We start from the raw sequence: 23,819 nt of genomic DNA, 5'->3' as shown, positions 1-23,819 counted from the left end.
GATTGGCCCGGCCGTCCTTCCTTCCGGTGGCCGGAGCCGCGGGGCGCTCTGGGAATTGTCGTGAGGGCCGCGCTTTGAGTGGCGGCCGTGAGGCGGTGGTGGTCGCGGTGCTCCTCGCCTGATGCTGTAAAGAGCCGATGGGGGCGAGGGTTCGGCTAGGCCGCCGAACGGGCGGCTGGTGAAGTGCTGCGGAGTGAAGCCGGCGGCTCACCGTGGGAAACCGTGTGGGGCCTGCCCCGTGCAGTGCTTACACACGCTCACTTGCTGGGCAGTGGCGAGCGAGGTCAGGCTGCGGCAGTGGAACAGGCTGGCTCTTTTATGCACTGCTGAAGGCAGAACTTCTTTCCAGTATCTAATTAGAGAGTTCAGAGAACATGCGTGGGGCAGCCCGGTGGTGTTTTGTGGTACTCTCAAATCACTTAAAAAGTTTCCCAAACTTGAGTTATCCCATAAGTGGGGAGCTATTCATCTATTGTAAAGAGAGACAGACAGAAGACAGGGCAGTCCTTTTTGGCAGCAGCAGAAACGGAGCCCTTAGCCCTGCCTGTACCCAGTCACACTTCTGTCATCAGCCTCTGGCACTACCAGTGCCCACCGGCACCACGTCCTGTTGGTTGGGAGGGAGTGTTGATCTGCCAGAGGGTAGAAAGGCACTACAGAGGGACCTGGATAGACTGCATCGATGGACCAAGGTAAACTGTATGAGTTTCAGTAGTTGGGTCCTGGACTTTGGTCACAACAACCCCAGGCAACCCTACAGGCTTGGGGAGGAGTGGCTGGAAAGCTGCCTGACAGAAAGGGACCTTGGTGTGCTGATGGACAGTCGGCTGAATATGAGCCAGCAGTGTGCCCAGGTGGCCAAGAAGGCCAATGGCATCCTGGCTTGTATCAGGAATGGTGCGGTGAGCAGGACTAGGGAAGTGATCCTGCCCCTGTACTCGGCATTGGTGAGGCCCCACCTCGAGTGCTGTGTCCAGTTTTGGGTGCCTCAGTACAAAAAGGACATGGAGGTGCTGGAGCAGGTCCAAAGAAGGGCAACAAGGCTTGTGAAAGGCTTGGAGAATATGCCCTACAAGGAGAGACTAAAGGAACTGGGGCTGTTTAGTCTGGGGAAGAGGAGGCTGAGGGGAGACCTTATTGCTCTCTTCAAATACCTGAAAGGTGATTGCAGTGAGAGCAGGGTTGGTCTCTTCTCACTGGTGACAGGACAAGGGGAAATGGCCTCAAGTTGCACCAGGGAGGTTTAGGTTGGATATCAGGGAAAACTTCTTTACAGAAAGGGTTGTTAAGCACCGGAATAGGCTCCCTAGGGAAGCGGTTGAGTCACCATCCCTGAATGTGTTTAAAAAGCATTTGGATTTGGTGCTCAGGGACATGATTTAGCGGTGGCTTGTTAGAGTTAAGGTAGTATGGTTAGGTTGTGGTTGGGCTTGATGATCTTTAAGGTCTTTTTCAACCTGAGTGATTCTATGATTCTATCCTGTCTTTTCAATATGAGTGTTCCCTTTGGGCTCTAGCTAAGTGCTGCTTGTGACCACAGGTACTAACCTTCTGTTTCTCATGGGAGTTTCTTAGAGATCAGCTTGCTACCATGGCTAATGACTTTCTGTCTTAATTCAGTGCTGTTGATATGATCTCAAAATATTGTAAATATCACTGCTTTGAGGTTTGCTATCTGAAGCCATTAATTACTCTTCCCTTCCTGGAGCCTTAAGCGCGATCTCAGCTGAAGGCACTATTGGTTGTGTTATTCTTGTACAAGTTACTGGTGGTGGATAGTACTTGTAAACCCTACTGTGTTTCTGTCTCAGTTGACTTGTACACCTGTTCTCCGGTTTCCTAGCCCTAGCAGTCTTAAAGCTAACATTAGACCAGTGTTCCATATCTTCTTGAGGCTTGTATGTACTAAGAGTGGGCTAGTTATTATAAGTACCAAGCCACGTACTGATTTGGGCATAACATGGCTTTTTAAAGTAGAACCATTGCTGTTCTTTGGGGCCAGGCTGGATGTGGCCCTTGGCAGCCTTATCTAGTGTCCAATGTACTGGTTGGCAGCCCTGCCCATGGCAGGGGGCTGGAACTAGATGATCTTTGAGGTCTCGTCCAAACCAAGCCATTCTATGATTCTAGTTCTATGATTCTGTTCTTTTCTCAACCCAACCTTAAACCTAACTGTGTGAACACTGCCAGTATAACATTTAAATGTTGCCCCTGACACAACTGACCTTTCTTCTTTGGGCTCATAACTGTCTTAATATGCAATTTTCCTAAATCTAGTAGTTAAGCAAATACAAATTCAACTAATCTAAACAAACCCTAAACTCTAAAGTATTTTGACAGTCTGATTCCATCAAAAGCTAACCCAACCTGACTCTGGCCCAGGTATTTGTTCTGAAATGTTTTTTTTCTAAATGTCTGGCCTATTCAAGTCACACAGTAATCATGCGTGGAAGAAAGTTCTGACAATGATTTACCCTGTTTATATCCCTGTGAGATTTGCTGTAGGCAATGCAATTGTTCTGATTCCCCCCTCTCTGCATTTTCCAGCTCTTTGTGGGTGTATGCGTGTGTAACGTGGTTAAACTTGTGCGGGGACACCAGCAGGTGACAGATGCCTGCAACCAGGCTGAGGGGCATGCTTCTGCAAACAGAAACCTGTCGCTTTATTGTATTGCTAGCTACAAGTCCTTACCTGATATTGTGGTGCTGAAGACAGGGTTAGGTGAGAGCTTCAGCTCGATGTCAGGGAGCTGCTGCAGCTTGGGTGGAAACTGCTCAGGGAACATAAGGAGCTTGTGCTCATAAGCAGACTCAGCTATTTCTCTTGGCAGGCTTCTAATCTCACTGGGCTACTGTTGGTATTGGGTTAGTTTCAGAGGCTAGAGAATGGCAATAAATAAGGCAGAATGATCTTATGGGAAAGGGAACAAAAAATTATAGTGGAGGTTTTTGCCCTTATGGGTCCAGACTTCATTTCTTCCTGCAGCTTATGGAACTTGAAGGCTGGGGCATACTTTTTACTCACTCTTAAACTCTAGGTTGCTTGTGGTACCAAAAAAGTAGTTCCTCATACATGAAATTATAATAACATCCCTTAGCTTGGACTGTTTCAGGAGCATGCCAGAACTGTATTCTATGTTTTGTTTCTATCATTTACATTGTTACATGTACAAGCAAACGCAAATATATACAATATTAAAGTCTGGCAGTTATTGTTGTACTGCAAACGGGAGTTTCTGTAGTTTCCTCTATTTGTATAGCTAAGTTTATACCGGGGAGTGAAGAATTGCAGTAGCTAGGAAAGATCAGATTAAGGTGTCAGAACCAAGAGAAAGCAGTTAGTTTGTGTTAGGGTTTGCTAACTCTCCACTGGTCAGTCCAGTCCAGAGAAGTCTGATGTTCACCAGGGCAGCGTGGGTCCTGGGTCCAACAAAGAATGCTTGAAAGCATGAAGTGCGGAAGGAAAGTAAGAGCTTCTTGAAAGACTCTTCTGTTCTGAAATCTGAAATTAAGATAAATCTTCTCAGTGGCTCCATTTGAAGAATATCCATATCCAAGAAAATAGCTGCCTGCTGTTGTATGGAGGGTTTGCTTGTGAACTCACTAAATTGCTAGTTAATCCTTGTAGCTGGTCCAGTGCCAATGAAAACAATGATGTGGAAATTAATGTTATTGTTCAATTAACTAAACATAATGTAGCAGAAAGTTAGGCCCAGTACATAGGCCCCCATTAACAGCGATTTAGAAGATGTTTGCTTTGACGGCTCTTCTTTCCCTTGCAAACATTTGCTTTGCAACGTCTGACACTGGTTATGTAATGTTTGCTCTTATGTGTGGGTGTAAAGTAGCTGTAAACATTTTGTTCTTCCTTCTGTAGTTCATCAACATGATTTTGTTTCTGTATTACTACCAATAATATATAACATTTTGGATAGTCTCTGTTTTTGCATATCGTGGAAAAATGAGGCAAGTTAAAATCTTTTTATGTGAACAGAAACGATTTTAAAGAGTTTTTCGTGTCAAAAGCTTTGATGTCAGAACGTGCATTGAATTATTTTTTTTACCATTTTATGCAGATCACTAGCTTTCCTTTCATTTCCGCTTGCTAAAATACAGCAAATAGTTCTGTTTTGTATATTATCTGAGGCGATTCAAAAGACTGGGAGCATTAGAGATCATTTTGCAGTGATTTGCACAGAAAAGGAAGAAAAAGCCTATTGAGGAAGTAGCTCTCCATTGCTGGAGTTCAAAGTTGTTGTTAAATGCAGTATTTCAAGAGATGTTTCTCTGCCTTGTCTTTGCTGGTTGCTGGAGCTAAGAAAGTCCTTGGTATCTCAGCCCTTTGTGGGTTGCCAGATGCCACATGCGGGACAGCAGTGCCCCACACATCAGCTGTCCGTGCCTGTTGGATGAGGCAGGATCGTGAGAGCTTCCAGGCACCACAAGAACATCACCTGAGCTGCCTATCTCACAGAAACCTGCTTACCTCTTCCCAACTCCTGCTTTCTGATAGTTCAGTCAGTGGTAGACTTGTTGCATCATTGGTTTTGTGTTTTTTTTTTTAAAAAACCCCAGCTTTCATAACCGTGACTCCTCTTGTATATCTTAGATCTGAATGTAGGAGCTTCTGAAACAGTTAGAAGGAATGTAGGAGAAAACTAAAGTTAATTTCCATGTTTGCTGTTACCCATTAACAGCATAATGATGAATTTGTTATTTCTAATGTGTTTATCTAGCTAAACAGAACGATGATTATCAACACGTGAATCAGCAGCAAAATATTTACAATGAAAATGAATATCAGGGCTCTAGCATTTGTACCTGAAGAAGGCAACCTCACTGAAGTGTTGCTGAGACATGCTCCTTTGGGCTCTATGTCAGTGGAGCATCTGGAGAGCCAAAGGAGTGCCTGAGTGGATCTGCCCGAGGAGGAAGGTTCTGCCTGAGCAGATGTCGTGGTGTATTTTTATATCCAGAAGTAGTAGAAGCATGTGAAAAGTTAATGGAAAGGTCCCGCACATCTTGTGTCAGAGAAGCCATTCTTCTGATACCGTTACAGAATGATGGCATTCCGGAGAAACTGGAAGGTGACCTATTTTATTCCTTGGTCTCTCCTGAGGACGCTAAGTTGTATCTTGATTGGAACTTACTGCAAAACATTGTTCTTAATGGAGTAATATTTATTTAGACTTACCTCGTTACAGTTGCTGTTAGATTAATATTTAAAGCTAATTAGTCTTCATTAACTAGACTGAAAAACAGATGAAACCTCAGTTTCTCCAAATTTCTTACATGCTACCCCAGACTTGTATAAAAGAGTGATTGTTATCGCTGTTGCAAGTCCTACTTATCTTTAAAGGAAAGGTGCTTTAAATTTGTAGCAAAAAGGCATTTCCTCTAGTGATAAAAATCTATTTGAACAAGATGTTTCTGAACGAATCATTTCTTGGGAAAGATCTGGGAGAGGACAGAATGTTAGTTCCCACCCCGTTGCTTGCATGGCATCCCCTTCCCTGACGAGCAGTAAGCCTTAGGGTTGGGAAGAAACAAATCTCCCCATGTATCTGCAGTGAAAAAGCTAGGAAATCTTGTGTTGAAATATCTTGGAATTTTGTTTTTCAGAGGGTTTTCCTTGAAACCAAGTGAATAATTCAGTCAGTGTACAGAAGAGTACTTTTGCAGTTATTCAGAAGCAGTTCATAGAATTTTCATTCTTTTTTAAGCTTACGGTTTTCTGCGTGGCTCAGTGCAACTGGTAGCAGTAAGCAGTGTAGGTTTTACATCTGATAAAATGTTTGTAAAAGCAAACTATTAATAGCTAAGTAAAGGTGAGATTGTGTCAGGAAGAAAGGTCTTCTAAGTCCATTTAATGATCATGCCTTGTTTGTTGAATCTACTTAATGGTTCCATGTGACTTCCCTGACCACACATCATAAAGCCCTGCTAAGCAATTCATTCTCTTTGCAGCAAAACCAGAGTAGTTCCTATCTGCCTCACAGCTCGTGTGGGTTAGCCTTAAGGGCGGTGAAGGTGTTCAGTGAACACGTAGAATTACATGCTACATACAAACTGCATATCAGATGATGCTATCATCAGGCACTTGGTATCCATTTAATCACTGGGGAAAAGCATTTCTCACGTAGTCACCTTACAGATGAACATGATCTTTACCTGCGCTAGATTTATTAATACTAACGTTGATAGTTCTGATGTGCTACTTTATTATTTGCTCTGCGTTCTTAAAATCTCACTGTCTGACAGAATCTCAGCGGTCTCCTTTTGGCTGTTCATCCTGGCAGACCCAGTGCTTCTCTTGGAAATACGTCAGGGGAACCTTCACAGCCATCCGCTCCCACCCGTGCTCTGGTTTGTGATGCACTGTGAAGCACTTCTGCTGGGCTGGGTAGCAGGCCGGGGGCTGCAGTAGGGCAGGTTCAGTTCCTCCTGGCACAGGTGCGTAGCACTTGTGTTACATAAACAAGGTGTGTGAATGGCAGTACTGAATGAGGTGGCTCAGAGGCTAAGCATCGCCTGCAGCGTGCCCTGGGTTAACATGGCCTCCCGCATCAAGGAAATCATTCTTTTTTACTGCTTTGAGAAAATTGCCTCTTTAAAAATGAATCTAGTGTCCAACAGAATCATTAATGTATGGATGCTTATTGTTTTTTTCTCTGTTTGAAAATGCATTGTGCAACGTATTAGATGCAGAATGGTAGCTAAATTCTACTTCAAACTGAGATGTACAGTTTTAATGACAGTTCTGCAAGGACCAATCATTTGTGTATTCTTTCTGTCCTTTTTACAGGCAACACTTAATGAAGTATACACATTACTGATGTCCATCCTGCAGAGAAATGAACTGTGAAAAAATTCAAGCAAACATGTTCCAACTGTTCATACAAAGGATTGCATAAGTCACGCATTGTGTTTCCACCAAACTTTCCCCACAATTTGCTGCTGATCAGCATGTGCTTCACTTAGTTTCCTCCAATTAAAATTTGCAAACAGACAAGCTTTCCAGTGCTAACAGACTCATGTGCTTCCCCAGAGATTCGGAGCCACGTGTTCCAGGAATGGCTGGGTACGCCACACCGATACAATATAAAGGCAACGTTAATCACCTTCTCTCTCACTTTTTAATAGCTCCCTTCCATAATTCTCATTCTCCCTCACTAGAAATTTAAGATTAAAAGAACTTTTATTTCAAGTACAGTTTAATCAATTAAGATGGATCTCCTTCATAGCAATGGAGTGCTTATCATTCAGCATTTACAGAAAGACTACAGGGCTTACCAGGATTTCCTTAATTTTATGTCACATGTTGGAGATCCTCGGAATATATTCTCATTTTATTTTCCTCTTTGGTTTCAGCTCAACCAAGTGGTTGGTACTAAAATGATATGGGTGGCAGTCATTGGTGATTGGTTCAACCTCATATTTAAATGGTAAGAAGTTGTATTTATTCTAAAATTTGCTATTTCTAACGATGGTTGGCGTATGTTCCTCAAGTTTGGAAAGAGTTCTGTAGATGGTATAGTGGTAGAATTTCCCCCATAATTTTAAAGTAGGATTTCACACTGAAGATTTTTAAGATAAGTTTGAAGTGAAATTTTGCTAAGACAAGAACCTACAACACTGTTAAGACAACAGTTTTGGCAGTACGGTTCGTTGTAAGATTATTTATCATGCTTTGCTGAGGTGTTCTTACATAAAAATCTTTTTATTGCATTTCTGCTTCATTTTATTTTATTTTCTGTTAGGATTTTATTTGGCCATCGTCCCTACTGGTGGGTGCATGAAACAATGATTTATCCTAATCAGTCAAGCCCATGCCTTGAACAGTTTCCTATAACATGTGAAACTGGACCAGGTAAGAAATGGTGGAGATTGCATTGAAACATCTAATACGTATGGTGGCTTTCGGGGGTAAGTAGAGGATGTGACTTATGATGGTTTTGTATGGTATTAAAAATATGAGGTAGTCTATGGATATGTAACTTCTACGCTATATGCTGCAGACCTGGGAGGAGTTCTAGTGTTTATAACAGCAAGATAACAGAATTACAGCTCAAGTTTCAGCATGAGTATTTGTTGAATTTGGCCTCTGGCTTCTCAGATTTATGGAGGTGTCTTCAACCCCAATTAGCTGAGGTGTGCCATAACTTGAGGTATATGAAAGATACAGCAGTTTGACACATTCCCTGTAAGCATGTTGCTGCAGAAAAAGTACATATTACTCAAACCTGCCATCTCATGTTCTTTATATTGCAATGACTCTTTGGGGAAAAAAATATTGAGCAACCTATGCTGTAAAAGTATGATAATTTTGTAATGACATTAGTATTCAACTGTCAACTAAGTGCTCTATTTTTTAAACACAATCCAAATCTAAGTCATGGAAAAATGCTATGCTTTTTGATCAAGATACCAGCTCACACCGGTATAAGATGGGTAAACTGTTACCTGCTTGATTACTGGCAGATATTCTGGATTCCACATAGATGAATCTGCTAAAAAAATGTATATTGAGAAAACAAACTTTGAGAAGTAGTTCATATTCTTTCTGACTGTTAACCTTTTTTTTCCTAAATGATTAGATGCCTGAGTAACTGCCAGTAGACATCTTCTGTATGTCTGTTATAGTCATAGTCATCATTTTGAAGCTTTAACTTTTCCTTTTTGTTTTTATTAGGGAGCCCATCTGGACACGCCATGGGATCTTCCTGTGTCTGGTATGTAATGGTAACAGCAGCACTTAGCTACACAGTGAGGTGGAAAGAGAAATCAGCAGTTACCCTTCACAGGTCAGTATCTTTCCATTATGGTAACTCATACTGATGTTTGTTAACATGTTATGCTTTTAATGGACTTATTTTAACCAAAGAATATTAAGAAGAGTTATGCATTTCTGTAGGTTGGTATTTAATAACTTACAGACACTGCATCACAATCTCTCTGAAGCAGCCTCCTATGAAAGACTGCCTCAGGTCTTTAGTGTCAGAAATTTTAAATTCTATCAAATTTTTTTACGTGTTGGATCTTTTTTTATTAGTACGTAAATTTACTGTTTCTATGGTAGTCATTCTTACCCTACTTTAAAGCAAACACGTAATGCTGGCAGAGTTCAGTGTACCATGTTATTCAGCTCTGTGGGGAAGCCCTGCAATTACTTTGGTGTCTGTCCTTTCCAAGCTTTTGTAAGGTTGACCCTATGTTATGTGGATTTTGTCACCAAATTAATGATGTTTTATGCCTGAATTTGCTTTATGATGCTAAATACGTTCAAGGCAATATTTCTAATTTAACTTGCCTTTCATCACTAAAATATGATAGTGTCAAGATCTGAAACTACTGAGGTCTGTTCTTGCAGCCTTGGATGTAGCTGCAAGAGTAACCAACTACTCTTGCTAGTATTTTAGTACTGACTTTCAGTCTTTAATCCTATGATTCTAAACTTCTCTACTTGTAAATCTCTGCTTGGTTAAAATATGAGCTTGACAGAAAGGCACCTGGTGTAAATTATGAGGTGAAATATCTTAATTTTTAAGCATCTTTCTTTTTCCTCTTAGACTGACATGGTCATTACTCTGGAGTATTTTTTGGATTATCCAGATCAGTGTGTGCATCTCAAGAGTGTTCATAGCAACGCATTTCCCTCATCAAGTTATTCTTGGAGTATTTGCTGGTAATGTTGGTAATTTTTCTTTCCTTTGCATATGCAAAAGCCAAAAATTCTGAAATAAGAGAAAAGGCAAGAGATTTTGAGTAGTGCTACTCAACTTGCATTTGCAGTGGTACTCTGCAGTCTCTGGAAGATGACAGTCTCATTGTAAAATCTGCAAACTTTGTAAGGCAGTATGCATCTGCTGTCTTAGTAATTCACACAGGAAGTGAGCCCTTGTCCACATGCAAGTTGTTGCTGACTGCATTATTCTTCACAACACTAGAGGCTAGAACTATCTCTTTTGTACTGACTTCATCTGATTTTTATCTGTGCTGCCTGTGTGGAAGGTAGCAAGGAGGAAATTGCTCCTATTCAGCCCTGACTTTCCTCTCAGGAGAAAGCTATTTGGTGCGATTTGGTTCATTTTGAAAGGTGTCAAGGAGTAAACTACCATGTGTGCAGTGTGGAAGAACATTGGGCCAAAGATCTGGGGCAAAACAGAGAAATTAGCAGTGCAAACACCCCAGAAGGATTGAAGAATAAAAAGTACTTATTTCAGAGTTAAGTATGTTTCAAATTGGTATTTAGCATCTTCAAACTATGAACAATCTCTCGCTTCTGTCTGATCTCAAGGAGCGTGACTAGAGCATGGAGCAGGGCTGCTAGTTCCCATTCTCTTTAACACATACAGAGAGGCCTGTGCAGCAATGGATGACAGCTTGCGGTCCAGCTGTCCCTTCCCACAACCAGGATAAAAGGAATAAGAAAGAAGATAGATAGTTGCATTCTGTGTCAAAGCCTGTGTGAGAACTGGTGTTGAAATCTGCATTGCTGTGCCAGCCTTTGAGTGAAAGTCTGTTCTAGAAAAGGAATGTTGTAGTTTACCTCTAATATTGGATAGGTTGTCACGTGGGAGATGCAGTCTAGCCTAAGGCATGTCTCCTATAACCAAAAAAACGTGGTGCTTGGCATTTAATGCTTCTTTTCCAAATGTAGCAGTTTTGACTGGGAGAAAAGTCTTTTTTCATCTACCACAGAAGTGGTAAATCGTGTGTGTATGAATACATTTGTATCTATGTGTATTTATATCGGTGTATGTATATTCTCCTGTCTTCAAAAGTCAAATCCTACAGGGGCGCTGTAAGAAGTACTTCTTTAACACATTAGTGTGTTGTTCCCTGTAACACTGACTTTCTTATCTGCAGGAATTCTTGTGGCAGAAGCATTTGAGCATACCCCTGCTATTCAGACAGCAAGCTTGAGAATGTACATCAAGACAAACTTGTTTCTTTTCATCTTTGCCCTTGGTTTTTACCTAGTCCTCAAGCTTCTTGATATTGACTTGCTGTGGTCTGTTCCGAAGGCCAAGAAGTGGTGTGCCAATCCAGACTGGATAAACATTGACACAACTCCATTTGCTGGACTGGTGAGAAATTTAGGTGCATTCTTTGGCTTAGGTATTGGTATTAATTCTGAAATGTTCATCACCAGCTGCAAAGGTAAAAATAGCTGTAAGAAAAGTTTCCGCGTATTGTGTATAGCTGCTTCTTTAGCTACACTACAGCTGTATAATTTTGTTAAGATACCTACTCACACTGAGTATTTGTTCTACATTCTCTCTTTTTGTAAGAGTGCAGCTATGCCTCTGACTGTAGTCGCCTTGGTTCCATACTGTGTCCACACGTTAATGAGGACAACTGATAAGAAATGTAATTAGATAAGGTTTCCAAATGGTTGCCAGTGCAAGGATATGAACTGTTCAAGAGCCCTCCACAAAGACAGTTCTAACTCATGTTAACCAAGGGAGATGCCACTGCACCTTTGATGTGCTCCTGGTAAGTAGCCTGTATATCCAAAATCAGGGCATTCAAGAATGACTTTGGCAGCTCATAAATATTAAGTAGTTGCTGCTGACTCTATTCCTAGAAGCATTGCAATGAAGGACACGACAGTCTGGTTTTCTAACAATACCTCGAGTCGTGCTGAAGTTTTAATGTAAAGTATCATCGGCTAGTTTTACTTAGCTACTACTTGGTCGTCTTTTAGTTCTGTCCATTGCCAACTAGATGGTGCTTTGGGCCTCGGTGGTATATAGTGATACTCAGTATTTAATTTTTTTATATGTAGATGTTGTGTGCTAAACTGCTAGCTAACGGTGTGACAGTATTACACCACCTCCAGCTGTACAGCTGTCCCCGGGCACGGTGAAAAAGACCAACACAGTTATCAGGAAGGTTTTCTGTAGGTTTATCTTCTTGCGCTTCCTGAGCTAAACAGCTTCTGCTTAAGCCAGATGAGAAAAAAAAAAATAAAAGAAAATTTGTTCCAATTAGACTCTGTAGAATATATTGTTGCATTACTGTGATTTTTGTCATTTTTACTTTTAAAAATGGTCGTATAAATCATGAATGATAATGATTGCACCTTTGATGTTGAAAATACATGAATACAATGTAGTAAATATTGTAGTCCTGTACATCTACAGAGCAACAAATGAAGAAAGTTGTCAATCGTGAAACTAACTCAGCATATTCCCTCAAGAATGTTGTTCATGCTTCTGTATTGCAAAGCTAAATTAGTCTAATTTGGTCATTTCAAGAGTCACACATCAGGATCAGTTATTGCTTCTGTAAATCATGAACATGGGATTGAAGAGTAGGTTTGGCTTACGCACAGAAGTAACTACTATGCTAAATGGAGATTTATTACATAGAACTGATGCTCTACAAATGTAAAGCCACATACTTTCCCTTTTTATTCATTATTTGTCACCTGTTGTTGCATATTCACTTTCACTGCCCAACCTCTAAGCAATATTATCCTTATAATTCTGAGTATACATTCAGCATAAGGCCATGAAATGGGTAATTAGGGCTGTCTATGTGTGGTCTGATAGCAATAAGGCTTAGAAGATGTTAGCATAATATTGCTTTGGACTTCCAGTTAGTAGCGGGATGTAAATAATTACATAATTATCTTATTTAATTGGGAAAGCAAGGTGAATAGTTTGATTTGGCCCTTGGGAATGCACGATACAAATTACAGGGACATCCTTATTTAAAAGCCTACTAAGATTACTAAAACATTTAAAAAGTTTTTAACAGTCTGAGGAGTATTCTGCTTTACATAACTGCTGATGTCTTCTTTAATGATTCTCTGAACTCTTCTCCCACAGCACCTGGCTTGAAACCAACCTTATCTATGATTACGACTCTTTAAAATTTAAGCAAGTGTGACTAAGCTAATGGGACTAGAAACAAATACTGAAGAACTAAAAGACAGCTATGACAAAGATTTCTCCCGCGTCCAATTTGCACTGTGCTTGCTTATTCCCTAGTAGAATGTAACCTACGGAGGCATCACAAGGTGCTAGAAGGTTGGTCTAGTTGTTCTTCTGTCCCTCCGTCCTGGCCAGCAGTAGGGGATGCTCTATACATAGCAGTCTGGCTTTTGCAGCAATGTGTGGGCCTATTGGTAATGTGAGCTGTTTTAAGAGAGGAATTATGGGTAGGCAGCACATTTCTAAGTTCATCCTATATGAGAGTCTCCACTTAGTGGTACTGACAAAGATTCTCGGAACCAGTATTAGCATAGACAACCATACATGTAGAATGACAATTAGCAGTTCTGCAGTATTCTTGTATACAGCATACAGATGTGTAAGATGAAAACGAGCTCACTTGTTTTCTTGGAGCTTCCTATTAATTCAGCCTGGAACTACAGTGCTTCAGGGAAAGGGACCAGCTTCCTGTCTGAACCACCTCTTATTTTTTCTGCAACTATTAAAACATTACTAAAACCAAGCATGATGGGAAAACTGAATAAATGCAGTTAGTTTAATTTTACCAATAACTTCATAAGTTAGACCGTCGATATGGCAGTAGAATAGACACTTTCTGAGGAGAGTTTTGTGCTCCTGCCTTAAAGAATCTCAAAAGAGGGTTCCCAAAACTACAAACTGGGTAGCTTTTTCTAGAGTGGTGGGATAAACAAATGTCCAATCAATCTTGAGATTTTGATAGAACTAGTATTGTAAATCAGGAGTTGGCCATGTCATTGATACAGTAAAATAAGTCTACATGTCCCTTAGTCTGGCTTTAGTGAATTTATCACAGTTGAAAATTACACTTCAAGCCGTCTTTAATAAGACTGCGTGGCAACTTAACTAGGAGCTTTCAAGTTGTTAAACATTTAAATTATAACTTCATCAGGCTTTTGTAGCTGTTTTAAATTAAGTTTCCTATATAATGAGTGGAGAAAGTGCTTACCTGATTCTCTTGCTCTCAGTAATGTGGTCCCAGGAGAAAGTTAATCTTTTATTCTTGACTTAGAGATCTCCAAACTGGGACAAAGCAGTGCCAAAAGTCCTTCTGCAGAAAGATCCTAAAAGATTCTTACTAGCCTGTAGCTGAGTTACGTGAAGTAGCAGTTGTAAAGGCAAGTGACCCTCATTCCTCATACAAACTAGTTCTCAAGCTGGCATTGCATCCAGTTCCCAATGCTCATTTTCACCAGTATGCAGCTTTTCTCTTCCTCCATCTCTTCCTTCCTGCCTCAGAATCCTTCCTTTAACACAGAACATGTTGCTCTGATTGCACTTCAGTTTAGTCCCGTCACACAGGTACTAAAGGAATTTATAATCAACTAGTTTCAATAGCACGCAGCTATAAAATGGCAGGAGGTGGCAGCCAGGAACGTGCAGGAACAGCACAACTTTTGTACCCTGTGAGTGCCTTCTGTTAGCAAGTATGTCTGTATTATACATAACTCAATATTTACTAGTCACCTAAAAATAAAGTTACCAAGAAGAGCAACTGAATTAGCAGTTGTGCCACCCAGCTGGGCCCGCACTGCTGAGCTCCTGCAAGGAGATAGCAGGTGCCTCTGCAGGCAGAGGCTAGCATAGTTTCATTGGCCTTCTCAACAGTTCTGCACCACACAGCAGATCCTTGCTACAGGCATTAGCTAAATACATTCAAATACTTGCTGTCTGCTGTGGATAATTAACGTGCTTATCTGAAGGGTAAGAGATACTAAAGCACAAGCCAATAAGAAATATCAGTCATTCTGCAAATGGTTTCAGTCCTGAGCCCCCCAATTACTGCTCTGAAACACAAAAAGTCTGTGATGATTAAAACAGAAGGCAGCTTCCTCATTCATTTTCAGTTAGTGACCAAAACACAAATTTCTCTGGGAAAAATAGCACTTTAAAGTCAGTTATGTGATTTCACTAGATTCTGATGGAGGCATTCTGTAAGTGGAATTGTATAAATCTTGAAACTGTTTTTTGCTGCCTTGAATTAAGACATGGATCCTATTGAAGTTTTCATCCTTCCACCTTTATTCAAGTTTCAGCAGTTGTACTGTTGCATAGATTTATAAGAAACTCCATTATGGGATGAGTTGTTACAAAGTGGGAGAACTCTCCTGCACACACACGAGCCTCAGATATCAGGATGCTGAGAATTACTTTTCGAGTTAATACTCTATTATTCCAAATCAAGATTTAAATTTTAATAGTCTCAGTGTTCCCAATCACTACTCAGTAACACATTCCAGGAAAACATGCAGTAGAACTTACAAAAAACAACTTTACAGATACAAGTTTCTGGCAGAGGAAGATACTTCCTGATCTTTATTGTTCCTGAGTGAACTGTTCTCTTTCTCAGCTCTGCTTAATACAAATAGCTAGCTAGTTCTGGCCAATTCTTTTTTTTTTTTTTAACCGTTACAGTTTCTGTAAAAAATAATTTCCAAAGGCATTGCTGTGCCTTCTGAAAAAAACAAAAGAAAATGTTATCTGTCATTGTCTCAAAAGAAGCAATTTAAATAACTGTGCCAATCAGTTAACTGTATTTTACATTTAACTGATTTTACATTGATTTATCTAAAGTATTTATTGATACTCAAAATCTATTTGGCAGCTTTGATTAGAGTGGTGAGTGTAGGAGAACTGAGACTTACTAGATTATATTCCTCATCTGAGTTAGTTATTTCCTTACTGTTGTGAAGCTGCCTTCTTTGTGAGCACTTACTGATTTTACTGGAAGGGTACTGGTATGTCAAGCTGAGGGCTCCGTGTGTTCGCTCTGTACCCAGGGGCAACCCAGCCTCCTTCAGCAACACAGCTGAAGTAGGCATGGAATGAAGTGGTGCCAAGGATCAAGGCTTTGTACCCAGGAGAAGGGTATCTATTGTAATCCTCCGCAGAGCAGAACATCAGGAAGGATTTGAAGCCTTCAATAATACACCGTTGTGCTTGGGATTGTTTTTTAATTCATACAGCTTACCTCAAGAAGTGGCAGTTTCCAGAACACCAGAATGGAGTCTTCCTTGACTGCTAATTAAGGGAGGGACAGGACTGTGCAGTCTGACTGCAGGTGATGGCAATTCCCCAGCTCAGCAGTGAACATCTTCCCTTTTTCAGGCTTTCTCTCCCTTTGCATTGGGCTAAAAACTTTTTCCCGAATGCATTAGCCTGTGCTTAGCCCCTCCAGGTGCCTGATCAATTGCTAACTGGAAAGCTACATCGATTTAAGGTACTGCATAACTCACAGTATTGTAGAGCACTTTCTAGCACAGAGGGGTACCAACATACACATACCTACTGCAAAGTATTTGTTCAGATAAATAGTCTTTGAAATGTAGTATCACGGTAATTCAGCTAATTGGGGCTCCAGTGGTAACGAGCTTATAGTATGCTCCTTCCATTGCCATTAGTTCATCATGAGTGCCCCTTTCAATGATGATTCCTTGTGACATCACAGCAATGATGTCGGCGTTCTGGATTGTGGACAGGCGGTGGGCAATGACGATGCAGGTGCGCCCTTCTCTGGCCTTATCCAGTGCTGCTTGCACAGTCTAAAAGCAACAAAGAAAGCATCAGAGTGAAAATGGGCAAATTAAGTTGGGGCTCAGAGCTGGAGAGATCCGATTGCTTCAGACTAATTAACTATATTGTACAATACTTGTAGAAAAAAGGGAAAGTTAAAAATAGAGTAAAAACTAAACTGTAAGGAAGGTCTTTTTTCAGCTGACATGCTCAGCTTGGATATGCTTCTAAATTTCCACCATTTCTCTAATCTCCGAGTGTAACCAAGCCAAGCTCAGCTCTTAGGCCCCGCACTGCTGTTTTTATTGGATGTTCAGAGTCAACATTTGTATGCTTGAATACACTTCTGTTGTGGTTTTGTTTGTTTGTTTTTATGTGCAAAAGTTGTATTTATGAAAGATTCCCACTGAATGCTGTGAAACTCGGGGAATTAGTATGCACAGTATATAGAAAGTGCTGCCGCTTAATGACAGTGTAGGAGTCCCTGTAGCTGGCTGCTGGTTTTATAGCCATGCTTCCTGGATCTTTCAAAAAGATCATTAAAAGTGTAAGTGCTGAATTAGCAACGGGGAATAATGCTGTGGTCACGTGTTCTGTGTACAGCAGGATGTCTCCGTGGAACAGAAGGCGTTCTACCTTGTAAGACATTGCATTAATTTCCCCTTATTTCTTATCATTGCAAATTTACCTTTTCACTTTCTGTGTCTAAGGCAGATGTAGCTTCATCCAGTAATAAAATTTTAGGATTTCGTATGATGGCCCTCGCTATAGCAATGCGTTGTTTTTGCCCGCGAGACAGCTGAGATCCTTGAGCCCCAACATTAGTTTCATATTTCTGAAAAATATGCAAAAGGAAGATCTTTATCTAGCTGTAAACAAACAAGCTGAAGGAGCACAAAACACAAACTGAAGGAGCAGCAGGAGGAGAGAGGCCAGAGTTCAGACCATTGCCGTCTCCTCCTTAAAGAACATGGGAAGGCAGAAATACTGTAAGAGCAATACAAGTGTTCAGGAAGACATATTTGAACCATGCATTGTAGTATGGTAACAGGCCTGAAAAATTTGATGGCAAGATGGTGGCTGATTTGCATGAAGCAAAATAAATCCCCCTGACCTTGATCTGGGAGAAGGGGCTAAAAGTGATTGAGGGGCTCATTGGACAAGTGCTTTCTTTGCATGCCTGAACTGTATATGTATCTATCTTTTGTGTTCTTATGAGTTATGTCTGTATGATTTCAGTGCATTTAAATAGCTCTTCAGTGTGCATAAGCAGCCAGCTTCAAGCATTTTGACCCAGGTATTGTACCCTAATTACAGGGCACTCCCACAGCTGGGAACAGGATCTGTATTTCCTGACACTGTATAATGTTTTGACTGCTGAACTATACTTCCTCTTTTTTCTTATCAATTGCTTTGAGAATCTTCCCTTTTCTACTAATTTAGAATTATGTTATTCTTAGTTTCATAAATGTTTGCCTTCTGTGTAAGAAAACAGTAACAACTCACACCCAAGCTCTCAGAAACAAAAAGAGTGGTCTTTGCTCCTATCATTCTAGTTGTAAAAGCAAGACAAAATATTCACTGCTGCAATTTTAACTGGTTTTGGTGCAACTCTCTGCAATGACCACTGAGCAGCCTGTCCCACAGCCAAGCCTCAAATGTACTTACTTCAGGAAGTGACATGACAAAATCGTGCAGCTGAGCCTTCTTGGCTGCTTCTATGACTTTCTCCATTGTTGTGTCCTTGGTGTTACTGCCATATTTAATGTTCTCAGCAATGCTGCAGTCGAATAGCACAGGCTCCTGAGACACTACTCCAATTTTCGATCTAAGAAACTGTACATTTACTTTCTTGGTGTCGTGTCCATCTATTAACTACCAGGAAACAGGAGAAAACGTGAAACATCATTCCAAAATGATCTGCAAAGCCCAGTTAGTTTATAGCGTAACTAAATGATGTATTACTAAACTACAAGCAAGACTGACTTGAAGTAATTTGAAGTATCTGTTACAGTTGACCTCTTTATACGTGATGAATACTTTCCAGCTGTGTCTGTGATCCAGGCAAACTCTAAACCATTTGCTTAATCTTAACTCCAACTGAACTTTAATTGCCTCAGGTTAGGCACGTTTTGTTGCCTTGCCAGGCTTAATCATCACTTATTTTTGTCTAAGAAAGAGATACCAGGGTGGATGGTTACGTTTTTACGAGGAAAAGTTATAAAAGCTAGACAAATTCAACCTGCAAAGAAGCTGCGTGTTGGAACTATATACTTAGTGATGTTCCAGGCTCCGTTGCTTCAGTCCAACTTGATTCTTGTTTGTGTTCCCACAACATCAGCCACACATTGCATGATTCATACAGGAGCTACCAGTGTGAATTCCCAGGGCCTATATAATGTAAGAGGTTGCACCTGAGGCGTGTGGTGTTCGTATTTTGCCTGAGTACATCTGAGATGATACTCAGAGTTGTCTGAACAGTCCTTGTTTGAGACAGAGCTGAAAACCCAAACTGCGCACATACAGGCACACTGCTAGGTTCCACGTTTGGACACACTCAGAAGAGTCCTTGTAGCATTGATGAAAACAAGAATACGCAAATCGTGTTTTCTTTGCTTACCACACTTCCTTTCTCAGGATCATAGAAACGCTCCAGAAGCTGGACACTGGTGCTCTTACCACAGCCACTACTGCCAACAAATGCCAATGTCTGTCCAGGCTTAACAGCTACAGAGAGTCCTTTCAGGACCTGAATATCGGGCCGCGAGGGGTATGTGAATTTACAGTTAAGAAATTCAATGCTCCCCTTGAAATCATCCTAGTGAAAAAAAATGAGAAACGCTGCAGTGATCTCATGCTCAAAACTGAGTCATAAAGTAGAAAATAACTCTTCCTCAAATTCATTTCTTGCATCTGTTATTTAAAATGCGATACCAGTGCTCGTGAATTATCCTAGAAAGAGGCATTAGAAACTTAGTGGCATAGCTGTTCTACAAGGTGAAGTCATTTGTCATTACACTGATGCTCTGCTGACACGGCCCTGTACTACACCGGCCAGAAGCAACAACTGGAAGTGGGATTACCTTGCCAATTGGTAAGTTATTTATTTTAATACAGATACTGTATAAGTACAAATTTGGTGACTGTGCAAAGACATTTGTGTGAAAAGCACACAATTTATTATTTTTTTTAAATCTACTGAACTTTGCAATGTTAGAACAATATGTGAATTCTGGTCAATTTAATGTATTTGCGACAAATATTTCAAGAATTCCTTTAATGCTGAAAAAAAAACGAAATGAAAAATACATATTTTTAATTTGCCAGGCCTGACTTTTCCATTGACCAAAAAGAAAATATTTCATTTTGTCACATTCAAAATTTTTTTTCCTTCTCATAAACACTCCAAACTTCTATATGAACTGAAAAAAAAAGCATTACAAGATGGCTATAATATCTAACAGAAAGAAAAAGCATGCTATTTGGTGAGTCATCCCAATTACTACTCTTCCAATCCACAGGAGTTTTACACAAATTCCTAATAGCCATGCTTTCTGTTACCCTTGCTGCCTAGCACAGAGCTCACTGCTTCCAAAAGACCAGATGTATCAATTATACGGATAGAAGAACCTTCCTGTAAAGCAGTGATCCTCATTGTTTTTTTAAATTGTTACTGCAACTTCAGTGCTTATATTGGGCTGAGTGGCATCTCGAACTACTCCTCTATCTCCACGCTTACCCATTTTTCTCCTTTTTCACTGTAAACACTGATTTTAGGAAGCCGATCGATGAGTTGAAACAAACGTGCAGCAGATGTTTTGGCTTTAGCATAGTTCGGGGTGTAGGAAGAAGCTCTTCCCAAAGCAGTCCCACTGGTCACAATTGCAGAGATCACCCTGCGGGAAAGATGGACGTGGTTACTCTAGGGCAGCCATCAGGAAGCTGCGCGCTCCACTCGGACCAGCACCTCCGGAGAGAAGTCTGTGCCTGGCCCCACGCAGGCTCTTACCTGAACACAAAGCTGTAATGGAGCCCTTCAGTTTGAACCAGAAACCCTCCATATCTGTAAGAGACAGAGTTGGCTATGAACACTATGCTCTGGGCAAAGCCAAAGCAGATTCCATAAACGTTTGCTTTTTTGATTGCAGCTCTGTACGGCATATCCAGGTTCTTCTCAAAAGCATCAATAAATTTTTTTTCTTTCCCTATCCCAGCTACAGTTCTGATGTTAGAGAGGGCTTCACTGGAAATCTGGAGGACAAAAAAAAAAAAAAAGAGTAAAATCACCCTGCTTATCTCAAGTAATTTTATTCAGAAATTGGCCTAACAATACTGTAGTTTGCATGGAGTTCAATAGTGGTTTCAGGGCACGACACTTTCCTGTGTTTTCAGCATAAACATATGAATTTGATTGTTCAGACTGTTTTTCCATGCTTAACATGGCTTAGGAACAATCACAGAGAAGGAACATTAAGCTTTTTGTGTTTGGATGCAATGCTGGCAAATAAATTAGAAAATAGCACCAGACATAATCACTCATTGCCAAAACTGCTGAAGCATTGAGTGCCCTTTTCATCCCAGACTCTGAGTTGTTCTATTGAATACAAGCTTAAAACTTGACTCGGTAGTGAAGTTTCCCTGTTTAAATCCCCACTCAGTTCCAATACAACATTTTATTACTTCTTGTAAGTAATTAAACCATTCTGAATGTGAGACACTGGTCAGGCCATAATTCTTCCTTGGCTTTCTAGAACTGATGACAGTTCCTAACAGCACTCACCAGATGACCATAAGTTTATCCTGTGAGCTTTTTTTTTTTTTTATAATTCTGGAATTGTGCATGTAGAGATAGTCAAAAGGAGTTTCTACGTTCTAATGGGCAGTCGCTACTCACAGAGCTGAACAGGGCAAGGCCTGTTCACGTTCAAATAAACGTGCCCATGTATTTGCTGCACAGATTAGGGACAAGAGGAGGCTGAAGATGCATCTCTGAGAGCTCAGCTGGGTAGGGAGGAGGTTCAGGTGGGGCAGGGTGGGAGGTGGGTTGAGTAACACATTTGGTGGTCAGGAACTGAATGGAGGAATGGGGAGGGTTGGCAGGAGTGAGAGATCTGCAAGAATCATTTCTAGATAGGATAGGGAATTAGCTGCGAGTTCTGTGGAAGGAGCTCTGAGGCTTTGGGAGAGCTTACAAAGCACACTTTTGGTGATAGAAATATGAGAGCCTAAAGAGTGGGGAGAAGGCTCAGGTGTTAACTCTCAGAAAGCTAATACATGACATAGTCTTCCTCATGTTGCCTATCTTCTAAATCTGTGTTTCTAACACAGTTCAGTTTCTGTACTGTTGAACTAGGCTAGACAGATTTAAAAAGGATCAGGCTCTGGGCAGTGTGCCAGAACGTACTGACTCAGAACTAAAGTCAAAGGAACTTGCGTGTTTCAAGTCAGCAGAGCAGCCCGCTGCTCTCCGCGATTAGGAGTGAACTCTGTGAGAATATGATCTTCCTTTACCTTGCATACCCACCTTGTCCTTGTTTGGTACATGGGCTGGGAGTCTGCTCAGCCAGTGCAAACTACACAAGCCTATTCTCAGCCTAGGAGGTGGGGCAGTTCTCAGGGCCTTGCAGCCAACAGGGCATGGGATGCTGTAACTGATACTGGAGTCAGAGTAACAGGGAGGAGGGCTTTAGCCAGGGATCATTTCATTTAAATAAAACCTGACAGAAGTGGAACAGATAAACGAGAGAGTTGTGTCTACCATCCAATAACCTTTGAAAAGTCAGGCACTGTAAGTGCTTTTGAGGTTAGGGAGTTCCCAGTGGTGTTTCAATAGTTTTACAAGCTGAAACATTGCAACTTATTTGTAAAAAGTTGCCAGTTTCAATACATTTGAATTACTGATGGTCCCAAATGCCTGGTTTTCAATTGCCCACCACTGCAAATACACATTAGTTTTTCAGTAATGTTACCTGTCCAGTAACTTCCAGAGCTTTCTTGTCCTGAGCAGCAAATCCTGTCAACATTTTAGCTTGCACAGCTCCAGACAGGGCCAAAAACGGCAGGAAACACATTATGACTAAACTCAGTTTCCAGCTGAAGTAGAAAGCAATAATGATGGCCACCCCGATGTTGGTAAAGGAGTTGACGATCATTCCTATCTGTGATCCAGTTGCCTTCAAAGAAAAGAAATGGAGATGACTGACTTGTACTCCAACTGTAATTTCAATTATTTTTAAATAAATTTTCCTGTAAAAGCTTAGAAAAGTCTGATGTTAAAATACTGTAAGGCATCCCTGGCTGCTGACTGCACTGGAATTTAGCCAGTTCAGACGTGCTGCCTCCTATGACTTGTACTAACAGGTCTGCAAATCTCCAGCATTCTTCTCACCCACCAAACTTTCCAATGAGAACTGAGAAAATGTTTTCTGACGACTGTGAGAAAGATAATGTATTGAAATGAGTCCCCTTGGTTCCTTGGGGAATTGCTCATCTAAATACTCTTTTCAGCCCCAAGCATTTATCCATCTAGATTTAAATAATAAACAGAACCTTTTGCAAGTTAAATATTAACACAACAGTGTCTTAGCTGTGTTTAAATCACTAAGAAACATCTCTGAGGAAGGATGAGCTGCAGTTCTGCCTATTAAGTAAAATTTTTAAATATGCTTTGACATATTGTTAGTGCATTCATCTTTGCCTTATGTACTTCAAGAACACTACTTTTTGTAATAAATGTGATTTATTTACTCAAAAGGTATTTTCTTTCAGAGCTTCCCTACACTGGAACTAGGCTGCAATATTTAGAAAATATAGATATATATTATAACCTTAATCATTTTAATCAAATTAATGTGCAGGATCAACTTCCAGGACATAATGTTAATCGTTCACTCCTGTCCTGACCTGGACCGTAGCGTCTCAGACCTGCCCACAGCAGAAGATCACCTCCCAGACATAGGGCTGCTCAGAACTGGATCCTGCAGCTCTAACTGCCCAGCCCCTCTCCAAGAGTCTCCCTCTTTCTCCTGCTTCAGCTGCAGACCCTTTCAGACCCCGGACACTTGCCTGCGTCTTCTCGCTTCTGCTCCATTTGCAACAGCAGCAGTGGACTACACTCTGTGTCACGTACCAGTGAGAGGCAGTTGACAATGCTCACCAAGTATCTCCCTTTTTTCCCCTGGAGCTGCAGACTGGATGGCTTTACCCCATTGCTCTACATGTGCTTACAGCTTAGAGTTCCTTCAGGACGCTATCCTACGGTTCGGTCAGTGCTTTGTAAGTCTGCTTATTTCCATTAAAACGTGCCCTGTGAGAGACTACAAA

At 40.9% G+C, this 23,819-nt stretch overlaps 2 protein-coding genes across 20 annotated transcripts in view; one reads left to right on the top strand and one right to left on the bottom strand.

Annotated features, from left to right (window-relative positions):
• Positions 38 to 23,819, top strand: G6PC2 (glucose-6-phosphatase catalytic subunit 2). Of its 14 annotated transcripts, none has more exons than XM_021398530.1 (10): positions 38 to 283; positions 6,300 to 6,453; positions 6,806 to 7,081; positions 7,372 to 7,445; positions 7,761 to 7,870; positions 8,693 to 8,804; positions 9,570 to 9,685; positions 10,870 to 11,499; positions 12,840 to 13,040; positions 19,134 to 20,810. In XM_021398530.1, exons 4-8 carry the CDS (start codon positions 7,396 to 7,398, stop codon positions 11,379 to 11,381), a joined length of 900 nt encoding a protein of 299 aa, XP_021254205.1. In that variant the 5' UTR covers positions 38 to 283; positions 6,300 to 6,453; positions 6,806 to 7,081; positions 7,372 to 7,395; the 3' UTR covers positions 11,382 to 11,499; positions 12,840 to 13,040; positions 19,134 to 20,810. The 14 variants fall into 14 exon arrangements, with proteins under 14 accessions (XP_021254205.1, XP_021254209.1, XP_021254204.1 ...); XM_021398534.1 differs by having other exon boundaries at positions 6,262 to 6,366; XM_021398529.1 differs by having other exon boundaries at positions 6,262 to 6,453.
• ABCB11 (ATP binding cassette subfamily B member 11) overlaps positions 11,073 to 23,819 on the bottom strand; it is a 58,383-nt gene continuing 45,636 nt past the window's right edge. The window contains exons 19-28 of one of the 6 annotated variants that reach the window (XM_021398515.1): positions 22,466 to 22,669; positions 20,506 to 20,747; positions 20,236 to 20,392; positions 19,117 to 19,314; positions 18,165 to 18,371; positions 17,185 to 17,331; positions 15,955 to 16,525; positions 13,933 to 14,230; positions 11,840 to 11,944; positions 11,073 to 11,155 (exon numbers count right to left, since the gene is read on the bottom strand). In XM_021398515.1, the coding sequence (XP_021254190.1) occupies positions 16,325 to 16,525; positions 17,185 to 17,331; positions 18,165 to 18,371; positions 19,117 to 19,314; positions 20,236 to 20,392; positions 20,506 to 20,747; positions 22,466 to 22,669 (1,356 nt within the window). In that variant the 3' untranslated portion in view covers positions 11,073 to 11,155; positions 11,840 to 11,944; positions 13,933 to 14,230; positions 15,955 to 16,324. Of the gene's footprint in view, positions 11,156 to 11,839; positions 11,945 to 13,039; positions 14,231 to 14,984; positions 16,526 to 17,184; positions 17,332 to 18,164; positions 18,372 to 19,116; positions 19,315 to 20,235; positions 20,393 to 20,505; positions 20,748 to 22,465; positions 22,670 to 23,819 lie in introns of those variants that run through there. The other 5 variants (XM_021398517.1, XM_021398518.1, XM_021398521.1 and 2 more) reach the window with 5 other exon arrangements.

Source organism: Numida meleagris, chromosome 5 (genome assembly GCF_002078875.1).
Source record: "Numida meleagris isolate 19003 breed g44 Domestic line chromosome 5, NumMel1.0, whole genome shotgun sequence".
Classification (NCBI taxonomy): domain Eukaryota; kingdom Metazoa; phylum Chordata; class Aves; order Galliformes; family Numididae; genus Numida; species Numida meleagris.
Note: the sequence above shows the minus strand (reverse complement) of the source record. Positions and strands in the feature narration are given on the sequence as shown.